At 38.8% G+C, this 27,659-nt stretch overlaps 1 protein-coding gene across 4 annotated transcripts in view; it reads left to right on the plus strand.

Annotated features, from left to right (window-relative positions):
- The first annotated feature begins 1,389 nt into the window (after positions 1-1,389).
- The window catches only part of USP47 (ubiquitin specific peptidase 47), an 89,221-nt gene continuing 62,951 nt past the window's right edge, over positions 1,390-27,659 (plus strand). For 2 of the 4 annotated variants that reach the window (XM_084893508.1, XM_084893510.1), the window contains exon 1: positions 1,779-2,390. In XM_084893508.1, coding sequence (XP_084749634.1) covers positions 2,352-2,390 — 39 coding nt within the window. In that variant the 5' untranslated portion in view covers positions 1,779-2,351. Of the gene's footprint in view, positions 1,473-1,776; positions 2,391-26,299; positions 26,360-27,659 lie in introns of those variants that run through there. The other 2 variants (XM_084893507.1, XM_084893509.1) reach the window with 2 other exon arrangements.

Genomic DNA, 27,659 nt, shown 5'->3' on the forward strand with positions numbered 1-27,659 from the left:
CGGGCATATCCCCAGTAGGGGGTGTGCAAGAGGCAGCTGATCGATGGCTCTGTCTCATCGATGTTTCTAACTCTGTATCTCTCTCCCTTCCTCTCTGTACAAAATCAATAAAAAAAAAACATATTTAAAAAAATAAATAAATAAATAAATAAAAAGTCAAAATGAATGCAAAAATCTGTGATGAACAAAAATATCAAAATTTTATAGACAAGATTAGAACCTTAAAAAAAAAAAAAGCATACATGTACACTAAAACTTGAGGACAGAATTTCCTAACCTATTTAAAAATCCTCCCAGCAATGATTCCAGAGAGTTTTGAACCCATTCATTAAGGATATAAAAACGCAACATCTTCTGGCTGACAACAGGGAAAACAGAGTTACCAGTTGAATTTCTACAAAAACTTTCCATGGTTGGTGGATGGAAGTGATAAAAATGGAAACGCCTTAGAAAGAGCCGCTAAAGATGTACTTCTTCCATTAGGATCTACATATCTTTGTGAGTTATCTTTTTCAGCTCAGGAAGGCCATTAAAATGGAGTACAGAAATAACCTAAAGATTGAATCAGACACTTTAATAACTTTCACAAGATATTAAAGGTTTTTACAAACATGGAAACCTAGTCAATCATATTGCTTTCACTAGATATTTTTACTGAGAGTAACAAGGATTTTCTATTATTAATCTAAAAATAACTCTTACAGCTACTTTAAATGTTTATTTTATCTTTCTTTTAAAATATATATTTTATTGATTTTCTTACAGAGAGGAAGGAAGTTAGTTAGAAACATCGATGAGAGAGAGTCATTGATCAGCTGCCTCCTGCACACCCCCCACTGGGGATATGCCCACAAACAAGGTACATGCCCTTGACCGGAATCGAACCTGGGACCCTTCAGTCAGCGGTCGCTCTATCCACTGAGCCAAACCGGTTTCGGCTATCTTATCCTTTTTAAATAATAAAAAATGTTTTGTATCCTACCCAACAGGACATGTATGTGACTTACATAAGAATATAGACTTTTTTTTTTTTTTTTTTTTTTTTTCCTATTTGGTAATAAGAGTGCAATCAAAAGCAGTTTGGAGGAGCACAGGTGGAGGTAGTTAAGGCGGTGGGTGTTAGGAACAAGGCAGGCTTCTATTATCTCAGCGTGCTGCCAAGTCATTGTGTCCACAGGAGTCTTCCTGACGAACACCCCACTCAGTCTTCATAAAGAAAGTTTTTAAAGAATGAAATCTATTGGGGTTGGTTAATAAAAGGAAAATTTTGATAAATGAGGAGGATTTGGAAAAATAACTATTGCACAATGCTTAGTGCTAGAGGACATGAAAGTCCTCTGAAAAACATTTAAAAAGAGGATCACAGGTTCAAGCTGCAGCCCTCCTCCCTGAAGCCATTTCAGTCCCAGGCGTGAACCTGTTGCAGAAGGAAGTGCCTTTGAAGGCTGCAGGGGAATGCAGCTGTAATGGAGGTGTGTGTGTTTGTGGGGGCGAGGGTGACAGAGGGGAGAGAGTTTGTGTGTGTGTGGGGGGGGTGGGGGTGTGGGGGGGGTGGGGGGGGGAACGGACCCCACTGCTCTGAGGCCAGGGCTGCGGCCTCCCCTAGCAGGAGCTGGCCCGTTGCCTCTCTAGCTTGGCCGCCGGGAAGATAGGGAAAAGGGGAAAGGAGGAAAGAAAGCGGCCCTTTCTGCTTCGGGCCGTGGTGCGGGCGGAGGTGGGGTTAGCCCGGGGTGCCTTCTCTTCCCTGCCGAAGTGGAGGGGGTGAAGTTCGGGCGCCTTTCGCTCCGGCCGGGAGAGCAGTACGGGAGGTGCGATCGGGGAAGGAAAGGGCCTGAGGCGCCTGGGTCTGCCCGGCGGGCAGGGAGGACTCGGCGGCCTGGCCCCTCCTCTGCCGCCGGCAGAGGGAGTCCAGAGGTGGACTCCCCAGAATCCCTCTCCGGAAAAGCGTCGGCATGGCGGCCGCTCCTCCAATTGGGTTCCCCTCGGGGCCGAGGAAGACCCGAAGTCGTTAAACACGAGCGACAGCTGCCCCCTCACCTCGGGCGCCAGGCGCCGGGCTCGGCGGAGCCCCGCGGCCCGAATTCTCGCGAGAGCGGCCGCCGCCATTTTTCCATTGATAGCCGCGGGCGGGGGGAGGGGCCGACAACTCCGGCGACGGCGACGGCGGCGGCAGCGGCAGCCGAGCGGTGGGTCGGTCTCTGCGCGCTGGTGTCAGGCCCAGGGTGAGGCCTCCGCGGTGGCAGGAGCGCGGGCGGCGAGGAGGATGCCTGCCGCCGTTCTCTCCTGAGCCGCCGCACCTCCCCACTCCCCGCTCCCCGGCAGGGCGGAGAGGAGCGGCCGGAGTCTGAGCGATGGTGCCCGGCGAGGAGAACCAACTGGTCCCGAAAGAGGTGAGGGGCCCGCGGAGGAGGCTAGGCCCGAGGCCTGCGGCCGCTGGAGGCAGCAGCGCAGGCCCGGGCGGGCGAGGGGCGGGCTGCGGGCCCAGCCTCCGTGCAGGCCCAGCTCGTGTGCGGGCCCGGGTGTGGGGCCGGGAGAAGGGGTGGTGGGGTGGTTGGAGGCGGGGAGGAGGGTGGGGGGCCTGGTAGGGGCGGCGAGCAGTTAGGGACCCGACTGGATCCCGGGAGCCTAAGAAGTAGAGACCTCTCCCCACCCCCACCCCCACCCCCTCGAGGTGTGTGGGGCTAGACAAATAAAGGAGCGAACTGGAAGGAATCAGGTCCCGCTTTGGGGGCGAGAAGGTGGCCTTTTAAAAAGTACTTATAGAACCTGTCGAGCCAAGATGGGTCATTTCAAAGAAAATAAAATAAATAAAATAAAATGCTGGAACAGTTCTTGATGGGCCCGCCGGGGTTGACGGTGTTTCTGGTTTTGACAGTGGCGGGCGGTGGATAACTTTCAGGGCTTGTGAAATCGACACCCCCGGACTGGGGACCGGTGGGAGGGCAGAGCTAACCGAAGACTTTTGCGAACTGCTTGGTGGTTCTTGGTGGTGCGATTGGCCTGTCCGCACGGGGCCCCGGGGAGATCCCGGCAAAGTAGTGAATGTGACTTCACGGGAAGGTGTGGGAGGTCGCCTGGCATTGCCATATGGGGAGCTGGACTACTTTTTGGCTAAAGTTGGGGTGTGTTTGCCAGTTTGGGGTGACTTCTTAAATTCTTAAAAGCGGGTGATAGGAGAAGCCTCGAGTTCTTGGCTGCTCCTGAGTAGTCGAAAATGAATGCATCTGGCCAGGGAATTTTCAAACGTATAAATAGTATCTCTGTTGGCTTTATACATAGTTTCAGCGTATACAAAGGTAATGTTTTTTAACTGGTTAAACTTCAGCCTACAGCGCTGGATGTGTTTATTTCCCGTATACTTCCATAGAGGCAGGTGTCTGTTGAAATGAGCTCCGCAGTAGGATCTTGGTATTTATGAGTAACGTTCATTAAAAGAAAAAAAATCCTTTTTGCCTTTTTAAGTTGCTTTGAACCAATTTGTTGCCACTTAAAGCAGGCTCTGGTGATGTTGAAATTATGTACCTGTGACAAATAGTTTTCCTAATTTTGTGGCCATTAGAAAGTATAATATAGGTGGAACTCTGCTTTAAGAAAAGCCAACGTTAGATTTATTTCCTTAAAATGTGATGTATAGAAAACATGAAAACTGGTACTGTAATGCTTTCTCTCCTCCCCCCCCCCTTTTTTTTGGATTTTAAGGTTAAAAAAAAAAGCCTCTTGTTTAAGACTAACTCCCTTACTAACTGAGGCTTCAAGTTCACCCCAACTTTTTTTCCTACTTTTTCTGGACCATGTGCCTTTATTTTCTGATACCTACACTCCAGTCTTTTCTTTTACACTGGTTCATCTCATGATTTCTGGAAGCATGCACAGTACTCTCGGATCTTAAGACTGTCATTTGAACTCCTTGCCTTTGTTTTTAGATAGCTAATTCGTTTTTTGTTGTTGTTTTTTTATGGCCATATTCCTTGAATTTTTCTTGCTTGCTTCTATTTATTTATTTTTTATTTATGCATTTTATACTTAAAAGGAATGCATTCTCTGATTATAGTAAAACTATACTTTGTTGGTCTCTTTTTCTACCTGTTTATCCTGTTTGCCCACTCATTTAGTCAATGCCTTTCTCTCCTATTCTGTGTCCTCAATTATCACTTTTGTCTGGTGTTTGTCGTCTCCTCGCTGGTTCTTTTCAAATAGGAGCAGAACCATACAGTGCTAAAGCTGAGAGAGCACAGTGATCCTCCAGTAGCTTACACCCCTTCACTTTATAGATGAGAAAATTCGGGCCAGAGGATTGAGACTGACTTGTTCAGGGTCACATAATGAGTAAATGACAGAAGTAAGGCTAGAACAGACAGTCCCTTGGATTATACTCTATTTTACAGATCACTCCAAGTATCAAAGAGGCTCTGTAAGAATAGCTTGTAACTCTCTTAAATAGTTACTATGTGAAAATAAAATTTAAAAATTTCTTCTGTTCTAATGGCGAATTAGAGAATTCTTGTTGTTATTAAGTTTTTTGAGGACCTTTGTATAGAGAACCTCTGACCCCTACTAGATTTAGATTTTGGGTAAGTGTATGCATTCATGCATGTTGAATGAGTAATATATTATTCTGGTCCCTGAAGCTCAAGGACAAATGTACCTAAGAGGGTTGCTGAAGAAGACAGCTTAGTGCAGTACAGGGCTTGACAAACTGTAGCCCATGGGCCAAATCCAGCCCACAGCCTGTTTTTGTATGGCCTATGTGTTAAGAAAGAGTCTTACATTTTCAAATTGTTGAAAAAAAATCAAAAGTATACTCTGTGACATATGGAATACATGAAATTCACATTTCAGTATAGTAATTCAGTTTTTTTTTTTTTGGTAATGTAGCCATGATTATCTTCCCCCCACCCTCTTCAACCTCCCCCATCCCCGCAATGTACTAATTATTTACCATTGTCTATGGCTACAACAGAGTTCAGAAGTTGCTATAGTTGCTGTATGAAGGATAAATTTGAAACTACTTAGCTTGATTTTCAAGGCCCAGTACAGTTAGATTCTGGCCACAACCTGCCCTTTCAGCTTAGCTCTTCTTCCATGAAACAAGTTTTTAATGCAGCCAAACAGGTTTCTAACTTGCTTTTCATTTCTTTCTCTGCTATTCTCTCTTTCCTACTTCTCTCTAACTTTCAAACACATTCTTCTTCCCCCCCCTCCCCCAAGTACCTCATATCTTTATTCTAAAAAGCATTTTCTGAAAACTTTAACTTTAGGGATTTCTCCTTCTTAGAAGACCTTTGTATGTGAATAGAATTCATTTGGCAATGAACAAATAATACTTTGTGATATCTGTTATGGTCTTAAACTGTAATATACATTTTATATATTATAAATTTCTTGGCAGCAGAGATCTTTTTATGTTTCTCTCTGTTCTCTTGTATTTATTATAGGTCTAGGACAGTGTCCTTCCTGGAGCAGGTATTCAGTAATACTCATTGATGTAGTTACAGAGTTGTATGGAAACTTAAAATTCTAATTGATTACCCCTGCTTGAATGTTTTCCACAGAGTCCTTGGCAAGCTGTTTTCCAGCCCTTGCTTGAATACTTTCATAACTAAGCTCTCTCAATATCTTTGGCTTAGAAGAAAGCTATTAAGTTTTTGAGTTGAGAGAAGTCTTGATCTCTGTTGTGACCATCTTTTGATAGTTGCCTCTGGACAAGAGAGAAATCTTTAATCATTTTCCATAGGATGCCTTTTTCTCATTGCTGAAAGTGGAGGATGAGAGCAGGAGGGCAAACCAAACCCTCTCTGTTCTACAGACGGTCTGAGCATCTCAGTTTCTGAACTGTTTCTCAGTTCTCTTTTAGACATAGTGTTTTTAGTATTCCTCCTAAATTATTGTGCACAGAGAAGAGCAAGGAGAATGTGGTCTGTTCATTGTGGTTAACAATAAAGCTTTTCACCTCATTTTTTCATTCTATTATATGTCTTTGAATTATTGTATATTGACACGGGCTTTGAGATCTCACAATTTGTATTTATTGCTTTGTTGTTTTTATTGTTTCCTTATATGAATTTATGACAATATTTATTGAGTATTCATTGTGCATATTATTGTACTTTGCCATATAGGGAACATTTAGAAGAAATACAAAAAATTAATTCTTCCCTCAAGTATCTTTTTGTTGTTGTTAATCCTCACCCAAGAATGTTTTTCCATTGATTTTTAGAGAGTGGAAGGGAGAGAGGGAGAGACACATCCATTGGTTGCCTCTCGCAACCTTAATGGGCCTACCCTCTATCACTGATCCAAATCAAGCCAGGGCGCTCAAGTATCTTATAACTAGAGGCCCAATACACAAAATTTGTGCAAGGGTGGGCCTCATAGCCCAGGCTCCCTCTCGGCCCCTGCTGCCTCATGGCCCCCCTACCTACACCCGCCTTGGCCTGGTGCTGCCAGCGTCCACCACTACACCCCCCTCTTCCTTGGAGCCCCTCCCCCCATTGATTGCTCCGCAGGGGTGACCTGGACCAACCTCCTTGGGCAATCACGGAAGTCCCCCCCACCCACTGTCCCCAATTGATTGCCCCTGGCCATTGGCCTGGACCTCCCTCTGTGGGTATTGGCTCGGCCCCTGACCAATCGCATCGCACCCGCCTTGGCTAACCTGGCAACAGTGGGTGTCTTAGTGTGGTTGTCCTGACAGTTCCACTGTTCAGCCGTTAAGTTGATTTTCATATTACACTTTTATTATTATAGATTAGGGATAGGGTGCACATTTACTAATGCTTTTAAAATAATACTTTTCACTGCAACACTTAAAGTGGTGTCCCAGGAATATATAAATGTAGAGAAGATGGAAAAATGAAAGAAAAAGAATGCAGTTTCATATCTCACTGTTGCTTTTCCTGCTTCTCTTTTCCATGCAGTAAGCATTACTTCCGCCTGGAACTAATGATAATGGTAGTAATAACCAATATTTATTAAGCATTTATTATATATCAGATACTCTTGTATGTGCGTTGTATGTATTAAACCATTTGAGTTTCACAGCCACCTCACAACTATATATGGGCCATTGCTATTGAAAGCCCCCCAAAATCATTGAAACAACTTGTTTTTCATCTCTGTTGTGTGGTTTTGTTTTTATAAAATCATCAATATCTATTCTAGAGCATGTCAAATAAATGTTATTTTAATATTCTCCTAATTAAATTACTTGAGAAACTGGACTGCAGTAGTCATTGTTGTTTTTGGTGGTTCTTTTAAAATTAGCATTTTTTATAAAATTTGGGGTATTGATTCTCCTTTATAGTAAGAGGCAAGTATGTCAGGTAACACTAATTAGTGGTTTACATAAGTTGAAGTGTTTAACATAAGTCATTAGTATTTCACTTATCATTGGAAATATTTATTAATAATTGAATGCAGAGTTGTATATGATTCCACTTTTGTCATGGAAAAAATAAACTCTTTAGGGTTATATGCATTAAAAAATTTAGAAGGAATACTCTGAAATATTAACAATTGCTGTTTCTGGATATCTGGATTATTGGACTATGTATGTTTCAACAGTGAGCCATGTACATTACTAAAAAAAGAAATTTACATGATCTGATTGTAGTTTGTGAGGTAGTTATTTATATATCAATAGAAATGTATTGCTTAGTGTGGTAGTATCAATCTCATCTGTCTTTTCTCCCTTACATCCTCCTTCAACATAATTCTTTCTTTGTATTCTCTTACTCATTTAGTGTCATCACCATCTATTTAGTTGCTTACATTCGGAGCATTTTTTTGACTCATTTTTTCTTTTTTTCACATACACTGTAGGTGGTTCATCACTTGGAAAATACCTCTTGTACCCTTATCTTTCTATTTATGGTTCTGAGTCCCTCTCTTTTCTCACTCAAATGTAGCTCTTCTAATGGTCTCTCGGCTTCTAAGCTCTTCTCTTTCCTACCCATCCTTCTCACAACTGCCAGAATTATTTTCTAAAACAGATGATATTAGGATTTACCTGTTTTAAATTTTATAATTAGTACCCTCTATTGGAAATTGAATAACGGGTGCTATTTATACACACTACTATGTGCCAGACACTATACTAAACAATTACATATAGTATCTTATTTAACTTCTATCATAGCCTTTTCAGATAGCTACTTTTCATTATTTCGTAATAAAGACAGTAAGGCTTAGAGAGGTTAAGTAACTTGCTTAAAGTTGTATAGTTGTTAAAGTTCATGTGGCCTTAACCAGTTGGAAAGTCTATATTCTAGTCTCAACTGATTTTTTACAAATATATTTTATTGATTTTTTGCAGAGAGGAAGGGAGAGGGATAGAGAGCTAGAAACATTGATGAGAGAGAAACATTGATCATGTGCCCGCAACCAAGGTACATGCCCTTAACCGGAATCGAACCTGGGACCTTTCAATCTGCAGGCTGATACTCTATCCACTGAGCCAAACCGGTTTCGGCTCTCAATTGATTTTTTAAATTTAATTTTTATCAAAGTTATATATGCGCACATTTAAAAGTTGAAAAGCTCTGCAGGATTAAACAAAAACTATAACTCTCTGCACAATCTTTCCCCCCTCTATTTCAGAAGCAACTACATTCAACTCATTCTTTTGATATTTAGCTCCATATCTTAAAATAGCACGCTAATAGTATTCTTTCTTGATTTTTCATTTTAAGGGACTATTGACTGATTTCCCACAGAGAAAGAAATGGCTTACCAATATCCCCACCCACACAAAGACACACTTCTCAACCCTCCCTATTGTCATATTCAAATTGTTTGGATACATTAGTACTCACGGTTTATATCAATGAGACTTTCAACTATTCACAGTTGAGCCATGTAGTTTACTGTGATTGTTTTCCCTAAGTTAATATTTTTATAAATTTGCTTTTGTTTAGTTTTTTAGATATTTATTAATTTAGCCATGTGGCTCTCAGCTGGGGGCAATGTAGAGGACACTTGGCAATGTTAGGTAGGTGGAGGGAGGCAGGGAGTGTGCTACTGATAATCTAGTGAGCAGAAGCCAGCCATGCTGTCAGATTTCATTCTGCACAGGACAGTCCCCCACAGCTAAGAATTATGTGCCCCAAAATGTCATTAGTGTTACGATTGAGAAAGCCTGGTTTAATCCTAACTCTCTTCTCAAGTGTATAAAATTTCTATAAAATTACTAGGTCCAGACCTATCAGTTTTTTGTTTGAATTTCCTTGAATTCCTGCTGTTGCTTCTACTGTCATCTTCTCTTCTCAGGTCTCTCTTCTTTTGGAGCTCCTGGTTCTATATCTGATGTCTTCATCTTTTTTTGCTTACCTTCTCATTTTTTGAAGGACCACTTTCAATAATTTTTTCAAGACTTCACATATCTGAAAATGTTTCTATCCCCTTGCTTTATAAAGTGTTTGGCTGGGCAGAGAATTCTCCATCAGAAGTAATTTTCTCTTAGAATTTTGAAAACATTGGTTCATTGTGTCTTGTGTGTGTCTCCCCCCCCCCCCCCCCGCCCCCCCCGGTGTTACAGTTGGGATATCAGATGTCTAAAAATTCTTTTTCACTAAACTTTTTTTTCTGGAAGCTTGGATAATCTTTTTACTTAGAGTTATGAAATTTCTGTAGTGTGTCTTGGAATAGGTCTGTTTTTAATCCATTTCTGCTGGGTTCAGGGTAATATCCAATCTTGAATGTATGTCATCAGTTCAGAGAAATTTCCTTAAATAATCCCCCCCCCCCCCTTTGTTTCCTATGTTCTCTCTTGAATCCCTATTGTTTAGCTGTTAGGTTTACTGAGTGGTTTCTCTAATTTTGTCTATTTTCATCTATTTTCCATTTTTTCTCTCTTTTTTTTTTTTTGTGTGTTTTCTGGGAAATTGTTCTCAACTTTATCTTCCAGTTCTACTAATGTTTTATTTCTGCTATCAAGTTTAATTTTCAAGCACTATTTTTTTTTCTGGAAAGATTTTTAAATTATATCCTATTTTTGTTTTTGGTGCAGTGTCTTTCTCTTTTTTAGGAAATTATTGGTAGTTTTCTTTTCTGCATGGTCTCTCTTTTCTCCAAATTCCCTTTTGTTCTATTGCTTTGACCTTTGTCTTTCTATTGGGAGCTTTCCTTAGATGTTTGGTGATTCTTGGAAGTCAACACTTATTTAAGAGAAGTACCTTGAAAAGCTGAATGGACACAGAACAGTATGGTGCTTACCAGAGTGAAGGTGGGGGGTAATATTAGTAAAGCGGGTCAAATATATGGTGATGGAAGAAGATTTGACTTTGGGTGCTGGGCACACAATGCAAGATACAGGTGGTATACCATAGAATTGTACACTTGAAACCTATATAATCTTATTAACCAACTAGAGGCTTGGTGCATGAAGTCATGCATGGGTGAGGTCCAACTGGCCTGCCCCGATTGGGGCTGATTGGGCTGAGCCAGCCGGAGGGAGGAGAAGTGAGAGGTTAGCCAGCCAGCCAGCCAGCCCTGCCCCCAATGGGGGGTGGCAACTAGGGACAGGGTTGGCCATGGGGAGCATCTGTGGGTGATTGGCCAGCTGGCCTCACCCCCTGGTTGAACTCCCAATCGAACTGGCCGAGGGGACAATTTGCATATTAGACTTTTATTATATAGAATGTCACCTTCCAAAATTTAATTGAAATTTAAAAAAAAAGCTGAATGGAAGTTCTGCCAGTAGGTGACTATGGTTTCCCCTATAGTTTGATAGAGGGTACTAATTATAATTTCCTTGCAGACTCCCAGTGACATATCTTTTCTCTTGTGCTGGATTGGTATTGCAGAAAAGGTGTTTGGTCTTTTGCCCAAAGGGAAAAGGCTTGGGATCTGCATAGGAAAAGGGTATGTGGGTTTCATCATAAAGTATGCAAGTACACTTTTCTATAATTTTCCCAGTGTTCAGTATAGCCCTCCTCAAATTCAGTTGAATCTGGTGTCCTCTAGTCCAGAGATACGCTGTTTTATGCTCTCCAGAGATTGCTCAGTCTTTTGCCAGGGTGGGTGGGTCAAAGAGTAGAAGAGAGGATCTGGTGTTATTTTAAGCAGACTTCAGTCTGTTCTAATTTGAACTCCTCCCTATCTCAGCATATCTGAAACTGTCATTTTTGAGCCGTTTAGGTTATTTTTAATTTTTTTTAATGAAAGTTGCAAGAATAATATAGGATTCCCATATACCCTTCACCAAGCTGGTTCTTCTGTTATAACATATTATGAAAAGTAAGAGATTAACCTTACTATAATACTAACTATACTACAAAATTTATTAATATTTTATTAGTTCTTCACTAATTTATTGTTCCAAGATCCAAATTTAGGATCCCACATTAAATTTAGTTGTCAAATCAGGTTAGTTTCCTATTATCTGTGACCATTTCTTAGTTTGTTTGCTTTTTTTTCCCTTTCATGACCTTGACACTTTTGCACAATTCTGATCAGTTATTTTGTAGAATGATCCTCAATTGTATTTGGTGTGTATTCATGATTAGAGTGAGGTTATGAATTAAAGAGGGGGATATCATAGACACGTCCTTCTCAGTATACCATTTGGAGATGGTGGGGAGACATGATGCTGGCATGTCCTACTGGGGATGTTAACCTTGATCACTTGGTTAATTAAGGTGGTGTCTGCTAGATTTCTACATTGTAAAGTTAATATTTTCCACTTTACTAAATATTTTGGACCATGCAGATATCCTGTTTCTGCTTAAGTTTATGCCCATTAATTTTAGCATCCTTATTACTGCTACATTCTAGTAGCAATTTTTATTTCCCTCATTATTTCTACAATAATTAATTGGAATTCTGTGAGGAAGAGTTGTCCTTTCTTCCCCGTTCATTATTTATATCAGTATAGACTTAACAGATTCTCATTTTAAAAAATATATATTTTATTGATTTTTTTTACAGAGAGGAAGAGAGAGGGATAGAGAGTTAGAAACAGCGATGAGAGAGAAACATTGATCAGGTGCCTCTTGCGCACCCCCCACTGGGGATGTGCCCACAACCAAGGTATATGCCCTTGATCGTAATCGAACCTGGGACCGTTCAGTCCATAGGCCCACGCTCTATCCATTGACCCAAACCAGTTTCGGCCAGATTCTCGTTTTATTTTTTGGATCGTAACACAATACTATTGGTCTCCTAATCTTGACCAAGGGGAGCTCTTTCTGATTGGCATCTGTGGTCATTCTTTCTTTTTGAGCACTCCTTACAAGTGTTACCAAATAATGCTTCAACCCATCTTTTATTTGCCTCAACCCTGGAACCAACCACATTTCTAAGGATTTTAGTGGTATTTTGGTATAAATGTAAATGTGATGTAAACCAGGCGTCTTTGGTTTTCCTCTAGGCTAGTAATGTAGGATTCAGCTTTCTCAAGTGTAATAGTCATTATCACCTGTTCTGCTTTCCAGCTTCTAAAATTGTTTCTGGTTTATGATCTTTTAAAGAATTTCTTTACTCTTGTTTCAGAAATATTTGGAGAAGTTTCAGAGCTAAATGCTTTTTTAAGTATATCCTCTTTAACCAGAAATTCCTAATTTAATGTTTTGATGTCCTGCCCCAAGCTAATTTTGTTTTAGATACATTTGCCTACATTAGTTATTGTTCCCAAATGTGCTATATGCCTTCATTTGTCACTGCTGCTCCCGTGCCCTGTGTGAATAATAGAAATTTGTTTTTATTATCCAATTTTTAAACAGATGAACTTTGATTTTACATGAAAACTACTATTTAAGTACTTAGGTACATTGTTAGGATTCTTGCCTCTTTTTTATTTTCCACTTTTAGGATTAGTCACATGAAATTTTTTATTTTTTTATTTTTTAGTGCCCAGATACTGTAATTTTTTTGGCCAAAATGGAGGGGGAGAGGGTTAGTACATTTCTAGAATATTAGTATACCATCGTAGCCCAAATTGGGAAGAAAAAATTATGTAAAAAGAAAATAGGGGGTTGTAAAAACATAGCATTAAATATAGATTTAAATACATATTTAAATTAAGGTTCTAGAAGATAACTACTTTTTAAACTGATTCGTTGGTATTAAGGACCTTCTTCAGTTCAGGCAACATGTTTAGATGTCATGAAATGCAGAGGCATGTTCTTCTTTGAGACTTATTACACATATTTTAAAGTGTTTTGCCCAGGTATTACTGGCTTAATATTTAGTTTTGTACGAATATTCTTCATTGTTAAAAAGCCTTTGGCAAAATGATTGTGTTTGGCAGTGATGGCAAATGATTGCAAAATAATGTGATCTTTTACATCAAGATTCTTAAAGAGCATATATATTTTTGAACTTATTTTCATTTGTATAGTATGAGTAAACATATCTGCTCTCTGCTCTACTGCATACTTCCGTTTACTTTGTTTATAGGTATAGGAGCAATAATAATTGTCCTATTCTTTTGTTTAATGGAGTTAAGCCGAACCAGGCATATTTAAAGTAACCATGGATATATTTTCACTTACATAAAACTATTGCTACAACCCATTTTTGAGAGAGTACTGTTTTATGAAAATGACTAAGATAAATGTATTGAATTTTGATGATTTTTAAAAAGCATACTCTTAAAAATTCTGTCTAACCAGCAAAATCCTGCCTCTCTTACTTTTACAAGAAACCTTTCCTGATGCTCCTCTTTCAACCTGATTACATTTTCGTAGCCTTGAAATATCATATCCTTGTAGTTGCCAGCATTTAAAAAATTATACCCCTTTATTATAAGCTACTTGTTACCTACATTAATGCCTTTATTAGATAAGAAGCTATTAAAAGTCAGGACAGCCAGAGTACCTGGGTTCAAATACCAGTTTTGTGACCTTGGGCAAATTACTGAACTTCTCAGTACCTTAGTTAAATGAGATACTAGTAACTACCTCCTAGGATTGTTGGGAACATTAAATGAGTTAATACATGTAGTGTCTTCCACATAATAAGCACTCCATACATGTTAGCTCCTCATTACTTTGACTACCTTCATTACTGTTATTACCTTTATGGGGCTTCAGAACAAGTCACCCCAAGATGTGCCTCTGTGGTATGAGAATTGTTTTGAGCTAATGGCAACTTTAGCTGCAGGCTCAAGAGAAACTTCTGCCCCTCCCTTAACTACCTAGAAAAACTTGAATTGGGGCCCTTGCCGATAATAAGGGATTATCAGAAATAACCTTTTAGGACCTATCTGTAGGATAGAGCAAACTACTAATTACTGAACATGTGCTCTCCCTGCAACTACCTTCTGAAACCTCAAGATGCTTTACCTCATTCCTAGATCAGAATGTGATATACACCCATTTTCCCTTTCTGTCTTTGAACCTGTTATAAATGTGGTCTCTGAGTCTCTCATGGACGTGGGTTCCCATACATATGTATGTATTAAATTTGTCTCTTTTCTCTTGCTAATCTGTTTTGTATCTATTTGATTACTAGATGCCCCTTGCAGGAAGATTCCTGCAATAGGGCTTCCTGCTACGGTCTCTGCTGCCCCACTGGCTTCTCTCTCTTCTCCCTGCTCTGCCTGCTTCCCTGCTCCCTTGCCCAGCTTGCTTGCTTCTTCGCAGCTTGGATTCTTTCTAGGCTGTCTTCAGTCTTCCGCTCTGGCCAGGATATGCAAATTAACCGCTAGCTTGGTTGGGTTAATTTGTATATTCACACTGATTGGCTGGTGGGCATGGCTTGTGGGTGTGGCAAAGGTACGGCCAATTTGTTGTTTCTCTTTTATTAGAGAGGATTAGACCAGCCAAAAGAACCTAAGTAAAATTTTTTCTTGTCTCACACCTTTATTTTCCTTAGAGAACAGCACAATGTGCTCTACCTTGTGGTCTAATAAATATTTATTGTTTAATGAAAATGAAGTCATAATGAGACATTTGTAATTAACCTAGTTATGAATAACAGGAAAGGAGCAAAGGGAAGGCCAAATATTATAGGATGTCATTTGAGCAGTTTTGTCAGGAAGCTACAGCTTTACACTTCCTAGGAGCCACTGGTCCATTCCCCCACAGATTGCTGGGGGAAGGAATGGACAGGAGAGAGAATAGACACATGCCCAGTAAAGATGGGGTGACATAGGGAAATTGCTTGCTATCAGTTACACCTAAGAACAGAGGTCTTTACCCAGATTGGACATGGCAACTGCAAGCACAGGGAGATTAGGGATACTTATTCCCTGAACAAAGAAGTTTGCTCTTTTGGCTCTTGGCGTGTTGCACTTACTCCTGGCTTGCAGGTCTCTCTCATGGACCCAGCCATGTGGACCCCCACATACCATGGACTAATAGACTACAACTAATCTGATGCTGCAACATGGAATGTAAACTCTGGACACTGGCTTTGCTTTTAGTTTTACTGAATCCCTAGCTGCCCTTCCAGGACACTTCAGAAACCTGGACATGCAATTTCACTCAAATAAAAATCTTTCATCCTCGCTGCAAGTCTCAGAAAATTCTTTTTCTTAAAATATTGTAAGGACTCTACCCCTAACACTCAGTGGGATAGATAATATCCCAACTTCCTGATAATAATTTTTTAGTTATTAAATACTAGAGGCCCATTGCATGAAGATTTGTGCAATAGGCCTACCTTCCCCTGGCTGCCGGCAAGCCAGGACCCAGGCCTTTGCTCCTGCCGCAGAGGAGAAGCCAAGCCTCTTCAGTCTTCAGTCTTCAGTCTTCAGTCTTCGCTCGGGCTGGAGCCTTCAATCTTTGCCCTGTGCCTGTGTATTGAAATTAACCCGCCAATTTGTTGGGTTAATTTGCATACTCACTCCTGATTGTCTGGTGGGCGTTGTGGAGGTACAGTCAATTTACATATTTCTCTTTTATTAGTGTATATGCTACTTGAAGTTACAGTTCTGATTATGACCTTTCAACTAAATATTCTTTTTTTAAAAATGTTTTAAAATATATTTTGTTGATTTTTTTTACAGAGAGGAAAAGAGAGGGATAGTGAGTTAGAAACATCGATGAGAGAGAAACATTGATCAGCTGCCTCTTACACCCCCTACTGGGGATGTGCCCGCAACCAAGATACTTGCCCTTGACCGGATTCGAACCCAGGACCTTTCAGTCTGCAGGCCGACTCTCTATCCACTGAGCCAAACTGGTTTCAGCTCAACTAAATATTCTTATATGCATAGCACAAATCCTAAATAGTTGGCTTAATTTAGGGGATTCTGTGATAAAGTAACATTTAACTAGGTCCCTATGATGACTTGATTGCCATGTAAAGTAGGAGATCAGTCCTGGCCAGATGGTTCATTTGGTTGGAGTGTCCATTCCTTGTCAGGGCACATATCTGAGTTGCAGGTTTGATCCACGGACGGGGTACTTATGGGAGGCAACCAATGGATGTCTTAATGTTTCTCTCTCTCTTTCATCAATAAACATATCTTTGAGTGAGGATTAAAAAAAAGGTCAGAGTTTTAGTTAGAAGGAATAACATTTAAAACACAAAATTAGTAATGCATTTTAAGAAGTAGCAAAAGTTTGGTGTAGATTCTTAGGGTGCTGGGGTTGAGAGAGAAGATAGTTTTAGCACATTGTGTCTTAAAATTCTGAAGGACTTGTATATCTATAAGGAGTTTAGATTTTTATTATGTAGACATTAGGGGACAAGAAAATGTTTTTTTCCTCCCCCAAAACAAGTTAACAATTTGTTTATAATTGTTAAAAGTTTAATTGCTGAAATTTGTTCTTTGAAACACTTTACTTACACGAATGTTTTATGTCCTAAGTTAATATTGAAAATTTACACTCAAATGAAAATAGGAGAAGGGGTATAATTTTGGTAGGCTCTTTGAGAGAGAGGTTTACATATTAACTGGGTTAGTTGAAAGGACAGTAGTTTGGGAATCAGAAAACTCATTGGTTTGACTTTGCCCTAGTTGCTTACTTTTTCTGGGCCTTTCTTTTTTATCTCTTTCATCTGTGTAATAAGGGAGCTGGACCATGGTGATAAAGTTTAAGATGTGTCCCTAAATTATAAATCTACATAAACTTTTTAGTACGTTTTTCTCTATTTTTTTGGTGGTGGGTTTTTAAACTTGTGAGAGGCCATGGCAAGTGCAATCAGAAAACAAATTAGGTATGTGCAGATTTTTCATCTGATGAAATTTATATTATCCAAAGAAGGTTATCTTTTGAAATTTTAAATAATATAAACAACATATAAATATAATATGTATGTATAAACATAGTTGAGGATTGCAGAATTCTTAAATCTGTTATAAAGATAGTAACTGATAATTATATAATAATACCTTTTATATGATATTATACTTTATGGTGCATTTCAAGTTTCTCTTTTGATCATCAGAAAATCTCTTTGTGATGCCTGAAAGTCACAGATAAGTGACTTGCATAGGATTACACAGCAAAATAAAGTAGCCAGCCACCTTAGTCTGAGAGTTCTTAGTCTAGATTTTTTGCCTCTGCATTATATTGCTGTTTATACTATAGCTTACCGCTATAGGAAATAAAGTCTTTAAATAGTTTTAAGTAACCTTAACATTTTTAGTTGTATAATTTCATGTTTAGAGTATTATAAGAAAGTGATATTCTTATATTTAGATTATTATCCATGCTTCTAAATAAAGAGCATGGTTACAGCTTCCTTGATTTAGTAATAATGAAGAACATTTAAGACCTTTAAAGAAGAAAACTTAGCTGTAATGAAACATAAATATAACAGGAATAGTAAAGGGCATATTATCTCCCCTCTTGAGAGCAGTTTGTTTAGTTTCTAAGTTTAGATACAGTACATATTAGTGGGTTACCCATTACCAGTAGTAGAGCAACTACTATTAAAAGGAATAAGAGAAAAGTAGGAAGGGTGTTAGGATAGAAGTAAGAGGAAACCATGGTTACAATTTTAATGCCACAAATATGTCAACATTATAAAGTCACTTATTTCTTTGAGTGCTCTTTCAGACCCACCCCCTTTCTCCTTTTCTTCTAGGACTTGGATTACACAAGTGTTAGATCCTTTTTTTTTTTTTTTATAGTCTTACAGGTGTTTGAGAATAATTTTTTTTTTATAGTTTCATGAGATGGGATTTTTTTAAGCCTGTTTTTTTTTTTTTTTTTCTTTTTCTTTTTCTTTAAGGTATTGGTTATTTTCCCTGTCATCTTCATTCTGCTATTGAGCCCACTAATGAGTTTTAGTTCTGGTTATTGTATTTTAGCTGTTATTTTTATTTGATTATTTATTTGAAATTATTTTTTTTAATTTTTTTTATTGATTAAGGTATCACATATTTGTCCTCACCCCCCCATTCCCATCCTCTACCCCTTTCCACTCATGTCCCCACCCCCCAATTGTCCTTGACCACTGGTTAGGCTCATATGTATGCATACAAGTCCTTTGGTTGATCTCTCCCTTTTATTCCCACCCTCCCTCTGAGGTCCAACAGTCTGATCCATGGCTCCTTGTCTCTAGGTCTGTTCTTGTTCATCAGTCTATGTTGTTCATCATTTCCCATAGATGAGTGAGATCATGTCCTACTAGAAATATACTTATAAGAACCGAAAATGAGACAAGCAATAATGGTTATATTGAAAGGCAAATGAATCAGTCTGTAGTGAGTTTCCTACTGGGCCAACAGTTCTTTAGAGACCCAATTTCAATGTCAAACAGTTCCTTATGTGTATATGTTAGCAATGATATTTTAGTTCTGGATGGTGGACAAATGGTGGTAATGCAGGTCAGACCCTTTCTGGTTTGGTCCTGGGCAACCTGCAGTGACGCACAGCTGCTGACTGCTACCGTGTTTCCCCCAAAATAAGACATCCTCCGAAAGTAAGACATCCCCTGAAAATACGACCTAGCACAACTTTGGGAGAAAAAATTAATATAAGACTCTGTCTTATTTTCGGGGAAACGACGTTGGCGTCTTCCATCTCTGGACTGCTTCACTTCTGTCTTCATGGCTGGAGTAGTCTTATCAATTCCTCTCTGTTGCAGGAATCCACATGGTCTCGGAGTTGTTTTCTGAAAATATACAAACATATTCTCGACCAAAAGTTAATAAAGGAATATTTTCTATAAATTTGACTTGGGATCCTTTTTCATTTTTTGCCCAAATGATTTTCCTCTGGCTTGTTTTGACACCATGTATGTTTTTTATGGGTGTCTTGCTGTTAGCATTACAATTAATTTCCTAAAGTACAAATTTTCTAGATGTAATTTACTTACAAGATATTTTTCCTTACATGATATTCTTCTACTTTCCCCCTTTTTTGACTTAAATATTAGGAGGCTATGCCGAAACTGGTTTGGCTCAGTGGATAGAGTGTTGCCTGCGGACTGAAGGGTCCTAGGTTCAATTCCGGTCAAGGGCATGTACATTGGTTGTGGGCACATCCCCAGTAGGGGGTGTGCAGGAAGCAGCTGATGATGTTTCTTTCTCATCGATGTTTCAGACTTTCTATCCCTCTCCCTTCCTCTCTATGAAAAAAATCAATAAAATACGTATTTTTTTAAATATTAGGAGGCTTTTGAAAATTATATAATGTAGTCTTTTAAATTTTAATTTTTTGCACTATAATGTGACCGCTGTAGGTTCATTACATATTATGCAATTTTATCATGAGATGAACTACCAATAAAAATGTTAATTAACACTTTAGGAACAGCTTTTTGTCCAGTACAATTAATTTTTCTAGGATATTCGCTTATTTCAATTAGCCAATTTAAATTAGCCTGAAAACTTGTCTACTATTTTACTGTCAAATTTATTACACTAACAACAATCTTATTTTACCCTGTAAATATTAGTGGAAAGGATTATTTGCCTTCTTGAGTAGGCCCTGAGCATTCCTTGTGGTGGGCTGGATTTATATATCAAAAACCCACTTCCCCACGCCATGGGTACAAGACAACTCAAGTCTTGTAGTGAGAGGGCAACTGCTGTTGGCCAAGTCTCTCTATGTTACCTGGGTCCCGATTTGAGCTGGGCATGGGAAGTTAATTAGCCATGGGAGCAGGAGACTTCTTCCCTCAGCAGGGGTGAGGGTTCAGGCCCCTGCAAAGTTGGGCAGGGAAGTGGGGGGGGGGGGGTGGCTGAGGGTGCCCCTAGCTGATATTTTTTTGCTGAGACTTTTTTAAAAAAATTATTATTTCATGTGTGTTCATGGTTGCTTGTTGAATGTTTTTATGATGGGCATTTTAAACTCCTTATCAGATCATTTCAACATTTGCATCATCTCTGTGTTGGTATCTGTTGATGGCTTTTCTCGTCCAAGTTGAGATTTTCTTGGTTCTTGGTCTGACATGTGATTTTGTATTATATTCTGGACATTTTGGGTATTATGATATGACTCTGAATCTCTTTTTAAAAATATTTTTTTATTGATTTTTAGAGAGAAAGGAGGAGAGAGAGAAACATCAGTGGTAAGAGAGAATAATTGGTTAGCTGCCTCCTGCATACTTCACACTGGATATTGAGCCCACAACTTGGGCATGTGCCCTAGGAATCGAACTGTGACCTCCTGATTCATAGGTCGACCCTGAACCCCTGAGCCACGCTGGCTGGGCAAACTGTGTGCTGACTATGGATCTTTTTAAAATCTTTTTAAAGAGGCCTCCTCTGATACCATGTCAACCGGAAAAGGGAGTAACTTTGTTATTCGGAAGTTGGAGTGGGAGTCCAGTTCCTCATTCCCCCTTTATTTACAATCAGGAGTAAGAGGTGTTTTTTTATTGCTGGATAGCATTGAAGTTCATGCTCCCTTTAAGCTTCTGTGGACACCTGCTGGTTTGGGAGTGGGTGAGACATTTTGTTATTTCCATGTGACCTCCAGTGATGGAGAAGTGAGGAAGCTCTCCTTACCACTAGGCTGTAATGAAAGTCCTTGCTGCCCACTAGGTCTTTTTTGACACCACCTTGGTCAGGGAAAAGGTAGTGCCTTCTTACAACCAGCTGATGTTGGAAATCTAAGACTTCTCTCTCAGACTTCGATGATGAGAGTGTTGGCAAGGCAACAGAAGGCAACAGTTTTTTTTGTTTTGTTTTTCCCTGTGATGTTTGGCTGTAGTATATAGTGGTTAGTGTCTAAAAGTCGTCTGTTTTATAAGACTGCCCTTTCCTTAGTTAGTTAGGGAAGGGTACTCTCTTCTTGGGGCTTTTTTAGTGTTTGCCCTCTCAGACCAGAATGTGTTAGGCAAAAAATATATACAGGAAATTAACCACCATGTCCTTCATCCCTTGGGCCTTTAGCCAGTCTGCTTTCTCTTCACATTTCAATGTCTTATCTTTGCCTTGTACAAAACATTTTTAGTTTATTAGCAGAAGGAATAGAAGTGCATCTACCCTCTCTTCCAGAAAATGAAATATTAGATATTTAAAGAGTAGAATATTGTGTGTGGCTCCCAGCCTATAAGTGACAGTAATTCTTTTTTAACCACTATTTAAATTAATGCTATTTTCTTTTTAATTTCCTTTTAAGAGGCTTTCACCCTTCCTTGTTCCATGTATTTTTCCAAGTACATATTACTTGAAGCAAAGGAATCCTAGAAGTGGAAGTTTATTGCCTTCCCTATTTTAGGTATCCTTAGTTTCTTTAATTATATTTTTATGTAATAACCTCAAATTGCCTAAACTTTATATATCTGCTAATGTTACCTGATCTTGATTATACTAGTTTCTATTGTTTTCTGTAGACACATCATTCTGGGTGCTGTACACACTAAGAGTATAGTTCTTGAACTCTCCCCAGATCTTTTTCATGTGTATTGCTGTCCAGGCAAATGACTTTCATTTTCTTACTGTGCACTTAGTTGTTTTGTCTCTCTTGATAGGGTAAGAGTGGACTAACACATTTTTTACTTTATATATGTTAACTAAATTTACAGGGTTTTTTTTTTTGTTATTTACATTTAAATTGTAAAAACAAATTCATGTGCAGTGCCAAACATTTGGAAGTCCCAGAAAAACATAAAGAGGAAAAAAGTTCTAATTCTATTCTTGAAATACAATACTGTAAACATTTCAATGCAATTCTTTTATTTTGTATTAGGTCTAGTAATAATTAATGTCGTTTTCTAAGACCTTTTTTAAATCGAATTTACTTAAACAATACAACAAAATTTAACCAACAATATAGTTGCCGTTGTTTTCTACTACTTGTGCCCAACGCTCAGGAAGCATTTTAATCCCTCTGTTGTAAAATTCTTGTGATTTTGATGCAAAAAATTCGGTCAATGCATTTTTGAGGCATTCTTCATTATTAAATTTTTTTCCAAGAAGAAACTTTTGCAAAGAACGAAACAAATGGTAATCGGAAGGGGCAATATCAGGAGAATATGCAGGTTGAGGGAGAACTTCCCATTCCAACTGGCGCAGTTTTTCAGCAGTGATTCTTGCAGTATGCGGTCGTGCGTTATCATGGTGAAGAATTACGCCCTTCCGATTACTCAGCGCGGGTTCTTTTTCTCTTAAAGCTTGGGCTAACCTTTCCAATTGGGCCCTATACACTGCACTTGTAATGGTTTGGTTAGATGGTAAAAGTTCATAATGAAGAATTCCTTTAAAATTCTACCAAACACACAACATCACTTTTTTCCCATGCAAGTCAGGTTTTGGCGTGGGCTGTGGAGCCTCATTTTTGTCCAACCATTGAGGCCGCCTTTTCAAATTAACATACAGCACCCATTCTTCATCTCCGGTAACAATTTGCTCTAAAAACGGCAAACGGTTTTGACGAGAGAGGAGCGAACTGCAAATTGTGACTCTGATTACGGTTGTTGTCGGTCAACTCATGAGGAACCCATTTTCCAAACTTTTGGACTTTGCCAGGTGCACGCAATTGATTGGAAATTGTTTTTTGTGAACAATTTAAAGTTGTCCCAAGCTCTTGTTGGGTAATTTGAGGATTTTGCACCAAAAGAGCTTGAAGAGCTTCTTGATCAAAATTGGACACACGGCCTCGACCACTCTTGTCATCTAACGAAAAATTTCCCTCGCGAAATTTCTCAAACCAACGCTGGCATTTTCTGGCGCTAACTGCATCTTGACCAAGAGCAATACAGATGTTTTTTGCAGCCTCACTTGCTTTTCTTCCTAATTGGAACTCGAAAAGCATGCAGTGCCGAATATGCTCTTCATCCGCCATCTTCTTAGCCCTAGTTTTGCAACAAAAACCAAACAAACTTTTTCAAGCAAAACTTGTTAATTGCACTTCACACGTTCTGTAGATACCACGTGTTTGAAGGTTATGTCAATACAAGTCAACGCCAAGCAAGATTTTAAACGAATGTTTAAAAACGACATTAATTACTACTAGACCCGATACATGTGTCCTCTTTCCCAACAGACTTTTCCCTCCCTCATCTGAGGATATTTTTTTCCATTGATTTTTTTTTTTTTTTTTTTTTTTTTTTTTTAAAGAGAGAAAATGGAAGGGAGGGGTTGGGAGAGAGAGAAAGAGAAAAGCATCAATTGGTTGCCTCCTGCAAGGCCATACAAGTGCCCTGGCTGGAGCCAAATCTACAACCCAGATACCTACCCTTGACCATGCCCTTGATAAAACCCATTACCCTTCAGTGCTCGGGCCAATGCTTTACCACTGAGCCACACCGGCCAGGGCCCAATGCAGACTTTTTAAAAGGCTATTAATTTGGTGTTATAAGGTTATATGATGTGTATTAATGAGATTCTTTGCCCCTTCCAAACCTCCCCACTCTGGAAACTAAAGTGAGCTCCAGGGATTCTTTCCTGTGGTTCTTTTCTTTTTTTCTTTTTTTTAAAATATATTTTATTGATTTTGTACAGAGAGGAAGGGAGAGAGATAGAGAGCTAGAAACATTGATGAGAGAGAGTCAGCGATCAGCTGCCTCTTGCACACCCCCTACTGGGGATATGCCCGCAACCAAGGTACACGCCCTTGACCAGAATCGAACCCTGGTCCCTTCAGTCCCCAAGCCGAACCGGTTTCGGCTTTCCTGTGGTTCTTTCCCCCGACTCATGTAGTTTCTTTACATAGATATGCTGTTGAGTACTCAGCTGAGTACTCAAAAAAGATCTCTGGAGCTTGCTGTTTGTGCAGCTTTCTTCTCCTTAGTATTCTGCCCTATAAATTCTAGCTGAATTAGTCTCTTCCAACTCCCCCACCTCATCTCTTGAACTCAGGGAGTTTGCTGGATTGGACTCTACCTGGCTTCTCCCTCCCAAGCACTGTAGCCTGAAAGGTGCTTTTCACAGGGATCACTGTTTTGTGTTGGCTGTTGTTCAATATTTGAAAATGATTTCTTTATATATTTTATCTAGATTTTTAGTTTAAGGTGAGGAGGGGAAGTCTAGTCTGCTATTTCATCTTGGTTCACGATGGAAGTTTTTTTTAGAGACAGACAATAAATATGTAAAATGCAAACAAATATTTCAGGTTGTTATAAGTACTGTGTAGAAACTGGAAGCAAGGGAGGGAAATGATTACCAAGAGGATTGTTGTTTTATCCTCACCCTAGGATGTTTATTAATTTTAGAGAGAGAGAGAAAGGGTTGGGGAAAGAGAGAGAGAAAGAGAAACATTGATGTGAGAGAGAAACATTGATCAGTTGACTCTTCTACATGCCCCTAATGGGGATTGAACTCTCAATCTAAGTTTGTGCCCTGATCAGGAATCCAACCTGCGATCTTTTTTGTGTTGGGGAAGACTCTCCAACTGAGCCACCCAACCAGCACATCAAGAGGATTGTACTTTTATATAGGAAGATGAGAAGACTAGAGTGAGAAATTGACTATTATTCTGATTATCTTGTGTTATATATCAATTTGCCCCCAACTTAGTGAATTTTGCTCACAGATGTTAATTTAAGCAAAATGGGACTAGGGCAGCTTGTTTCTGCTTTGCTAGGTGTCAGCTGGGGCAGCTGAAAAGCTGGGGCTGGAATCATCTAAATCAAGCATGTCAATTTACGGCCCGTGGTCCGCATGTGGCCCACAACGAATATTTTTACGGCCCAGCCAAAATAACAGTATGTAAGAAATGTTTTAATAAAAATTTGTAACTTAATTTTTATAATACCCTTTATACATAATTATTAATAACAAACAAACTACAACGTTCGCTAATGACTGATTACTATAATCATGTTGCATTCGTCTCCCTTACATGCCTTCTGTGCAGGCACAACATTTCTTTCCACTAACACTAGCACCAAATATTTTAGCAGCCGATTGCCACATCATTAGTCGTGTACTGACTTGTTTGGTGTGTGCAACAGGAAATATTTCACTTTTGGAGAACAAGAAAAATAGGTTTATTTACATTACACTTATTTATACAGTTGTTCAGTGTCTGGTAAGTTAATGTTCAAGAAAAAATTAATTTTTATTAAAATGTTCTATTCTTTTATGTTAACGGTTACTCATGTATTTCAACCCTTTGTATTCAGCATGTCTCTATCGAAATAAACCTATGTTTCTATGAAAATAGAAGCTTTTGTTTTTTTTTGCAGCCCACATAAACTTAAACCTCGTTTATTTGGCCTGTGTTAGCCTTTTCAGTTTGACGTGCTTGATCTAAATGCTTTTTCAAGTACATGTATGGTGGCAGATGATGTTTGCCAGCTGTGATCTCATTTGGGCTGTGGCTGGAACTTCTACACATGACCTTTCCATGTGGCTACCTGGCTCCCACATAGTATAGTGGCCAGGTTTTCATCACTATGTGAGATGAGATGATGGATATTAACTAAACTTATTGTGGTAATAGCAATACAATGTTGTATGTTAATTATATCTCAGTAAAACTGGGAAAATATTATGTGACTTAGAACATTTTATTTATTCACAATTCTTAAGCTACCACTCTTTGTTGAAATGTGGTTGTTTTCCATGTTATCCTTTACAGCGAAAGCATAGATTTTCAGTAACCTTATAAGCGTAATTGAGCCCTGGCTGATTTGGCTCAGTGGGTAGTGTCGGCCTGTGGACTGAAGGGTCCTGGGTTCGGTTCTGGTCCAGGGTACTGGATTCTGGGTTCTGGGCTTGATCCCCAGCAGGGGGCGTGCAGGAGGCAGCTGATCAATAATTCTCTCTCATTGATATTTCTCTCTCTCCCTTCTCTATTCCTCTATGAAACCAATAAAAAATATTTTTTTAAAAAAAGAGTAATTGAGGCCTAAAATTATAAATATAATTTCTGGATGTGATACTTTTAATATGTATTTTGTTTGCAAAGAAAAAAAATGTCTTTAGGTTAATTGTTCTCATTTCACTGTCTTACCTCTGTATTTTAAATAAATAATTTGTGATTCATTTGTTCTCTGTATGTCATAGGATGTGTTTTGGAGATGCAGACAAAATATCTTTGATGAAATGAAGAAGAAATTTTTACAGGTAGACTGCTGATGTAATTGCTTTAGTGTGATAATCAGCAGAGCATGTAACAGCATGTCAGTATTTTTATTTAATAACAAGGCATGTGTTGAGTTTTATGCTTGTTTTAACTATTTTACTTCTACCCAGTTTTAATAATAAGAAAGTCACCTTAAATGATTGTGTGTCTGATTGGGTCTGCTTTTCTAACAAGTGAATGAGGGGGGAAACTGATATAAGAACCACAAGATCCCTTTGTTTTGACTTGTGGTTATATTGTCTCTTTTATGTACAGGCATATTTATTTTCTGAAATAGTAATGCTTCTGGGATTAAATTATCTTATAATTTACTGAGTCAAAACCCAGAAATCTTATTTGAAGAATTATATTAAATGTTAACTTTCTGGCAGCCCATTATACACTTCAAACCTAAATTTTCCTGTGCTGTAGCATCCCATTTTAACCTTTTCTTAATACGTCATTTTTCTCAGGTCTCTAGCTCTTAGTCTTCCCCCCTTCCGCCAAATGTTTTTCCTCTGTTCTCTCCAAGTGACCTATGGCTAGAGACCACTTAGCAGTATGACCACTGATCATATTACATCAGAGTTTGCTGAGATGGTTGGAGTGGAGTGGAGTGGAGAAAGGGACTTAAAATAAAATAATCTTGTTTTGTGGTTTATTTTGTCATATAAGTTAGGATCCCCATTATTACCCCAAGAATTGTCACTTGTTAAAATAAAAATGCACAGTCTGAATGAGCCCATTGAATTTAATAAATTTCAATCAGCAGATGTATTCACACCATCAGTTCTCTTTTTAAATATATTATAATGTATTAAACATGATCTGTAAATATATAGAAGGGTATTGTGTTAAGGCCTAATTTCTTAGCTCATGGCATCTCCTTTGTCAAGAAGTAGATAAAATCAAGTTATGAGTATATGTGTATTTTTTTTTGTTTGCAACAGAAATGCTATATTATTTGTAATAACATTAAAAGGAAGAAAAGTTTTGAGAGAAGAGAGACTATTAAATTTGTAAGTAAAGAGGTCCCTTCTTAATATTTAAAAATTTTTTAAATATATATTTTATTGATTTTTTACAGAGAGGAAGAGAGAGGGATAGAGAGTCAGAAACATAGATGAGAGAGAAACATCCATCAGCTGCCTCTTGCACACTTCCTATTGGGGATGTGCCTGCAACCAAGGTACATGCCCTTGACTGGAATCGAACCTGGGAACTTTCAGTCCACAGGTCGACGTTCTATCCGCTGAGACAAACCGGCTTTGGCTTAATATTTTAAATTTTATCTTAATTTTT

Source organism: Pipistrellus hanaki (assembly GCF_964339955.1).
Source record: "Pipistrellus hanaki genome assembly, chromosome: 9".
NCBI classification, from domain to species: Eukaryota; Metazoa; Chordata; class Mammalia; order Chiroptera; family Vespertilionidae; genus Pipistrellus; species Pipistrellus hanaki.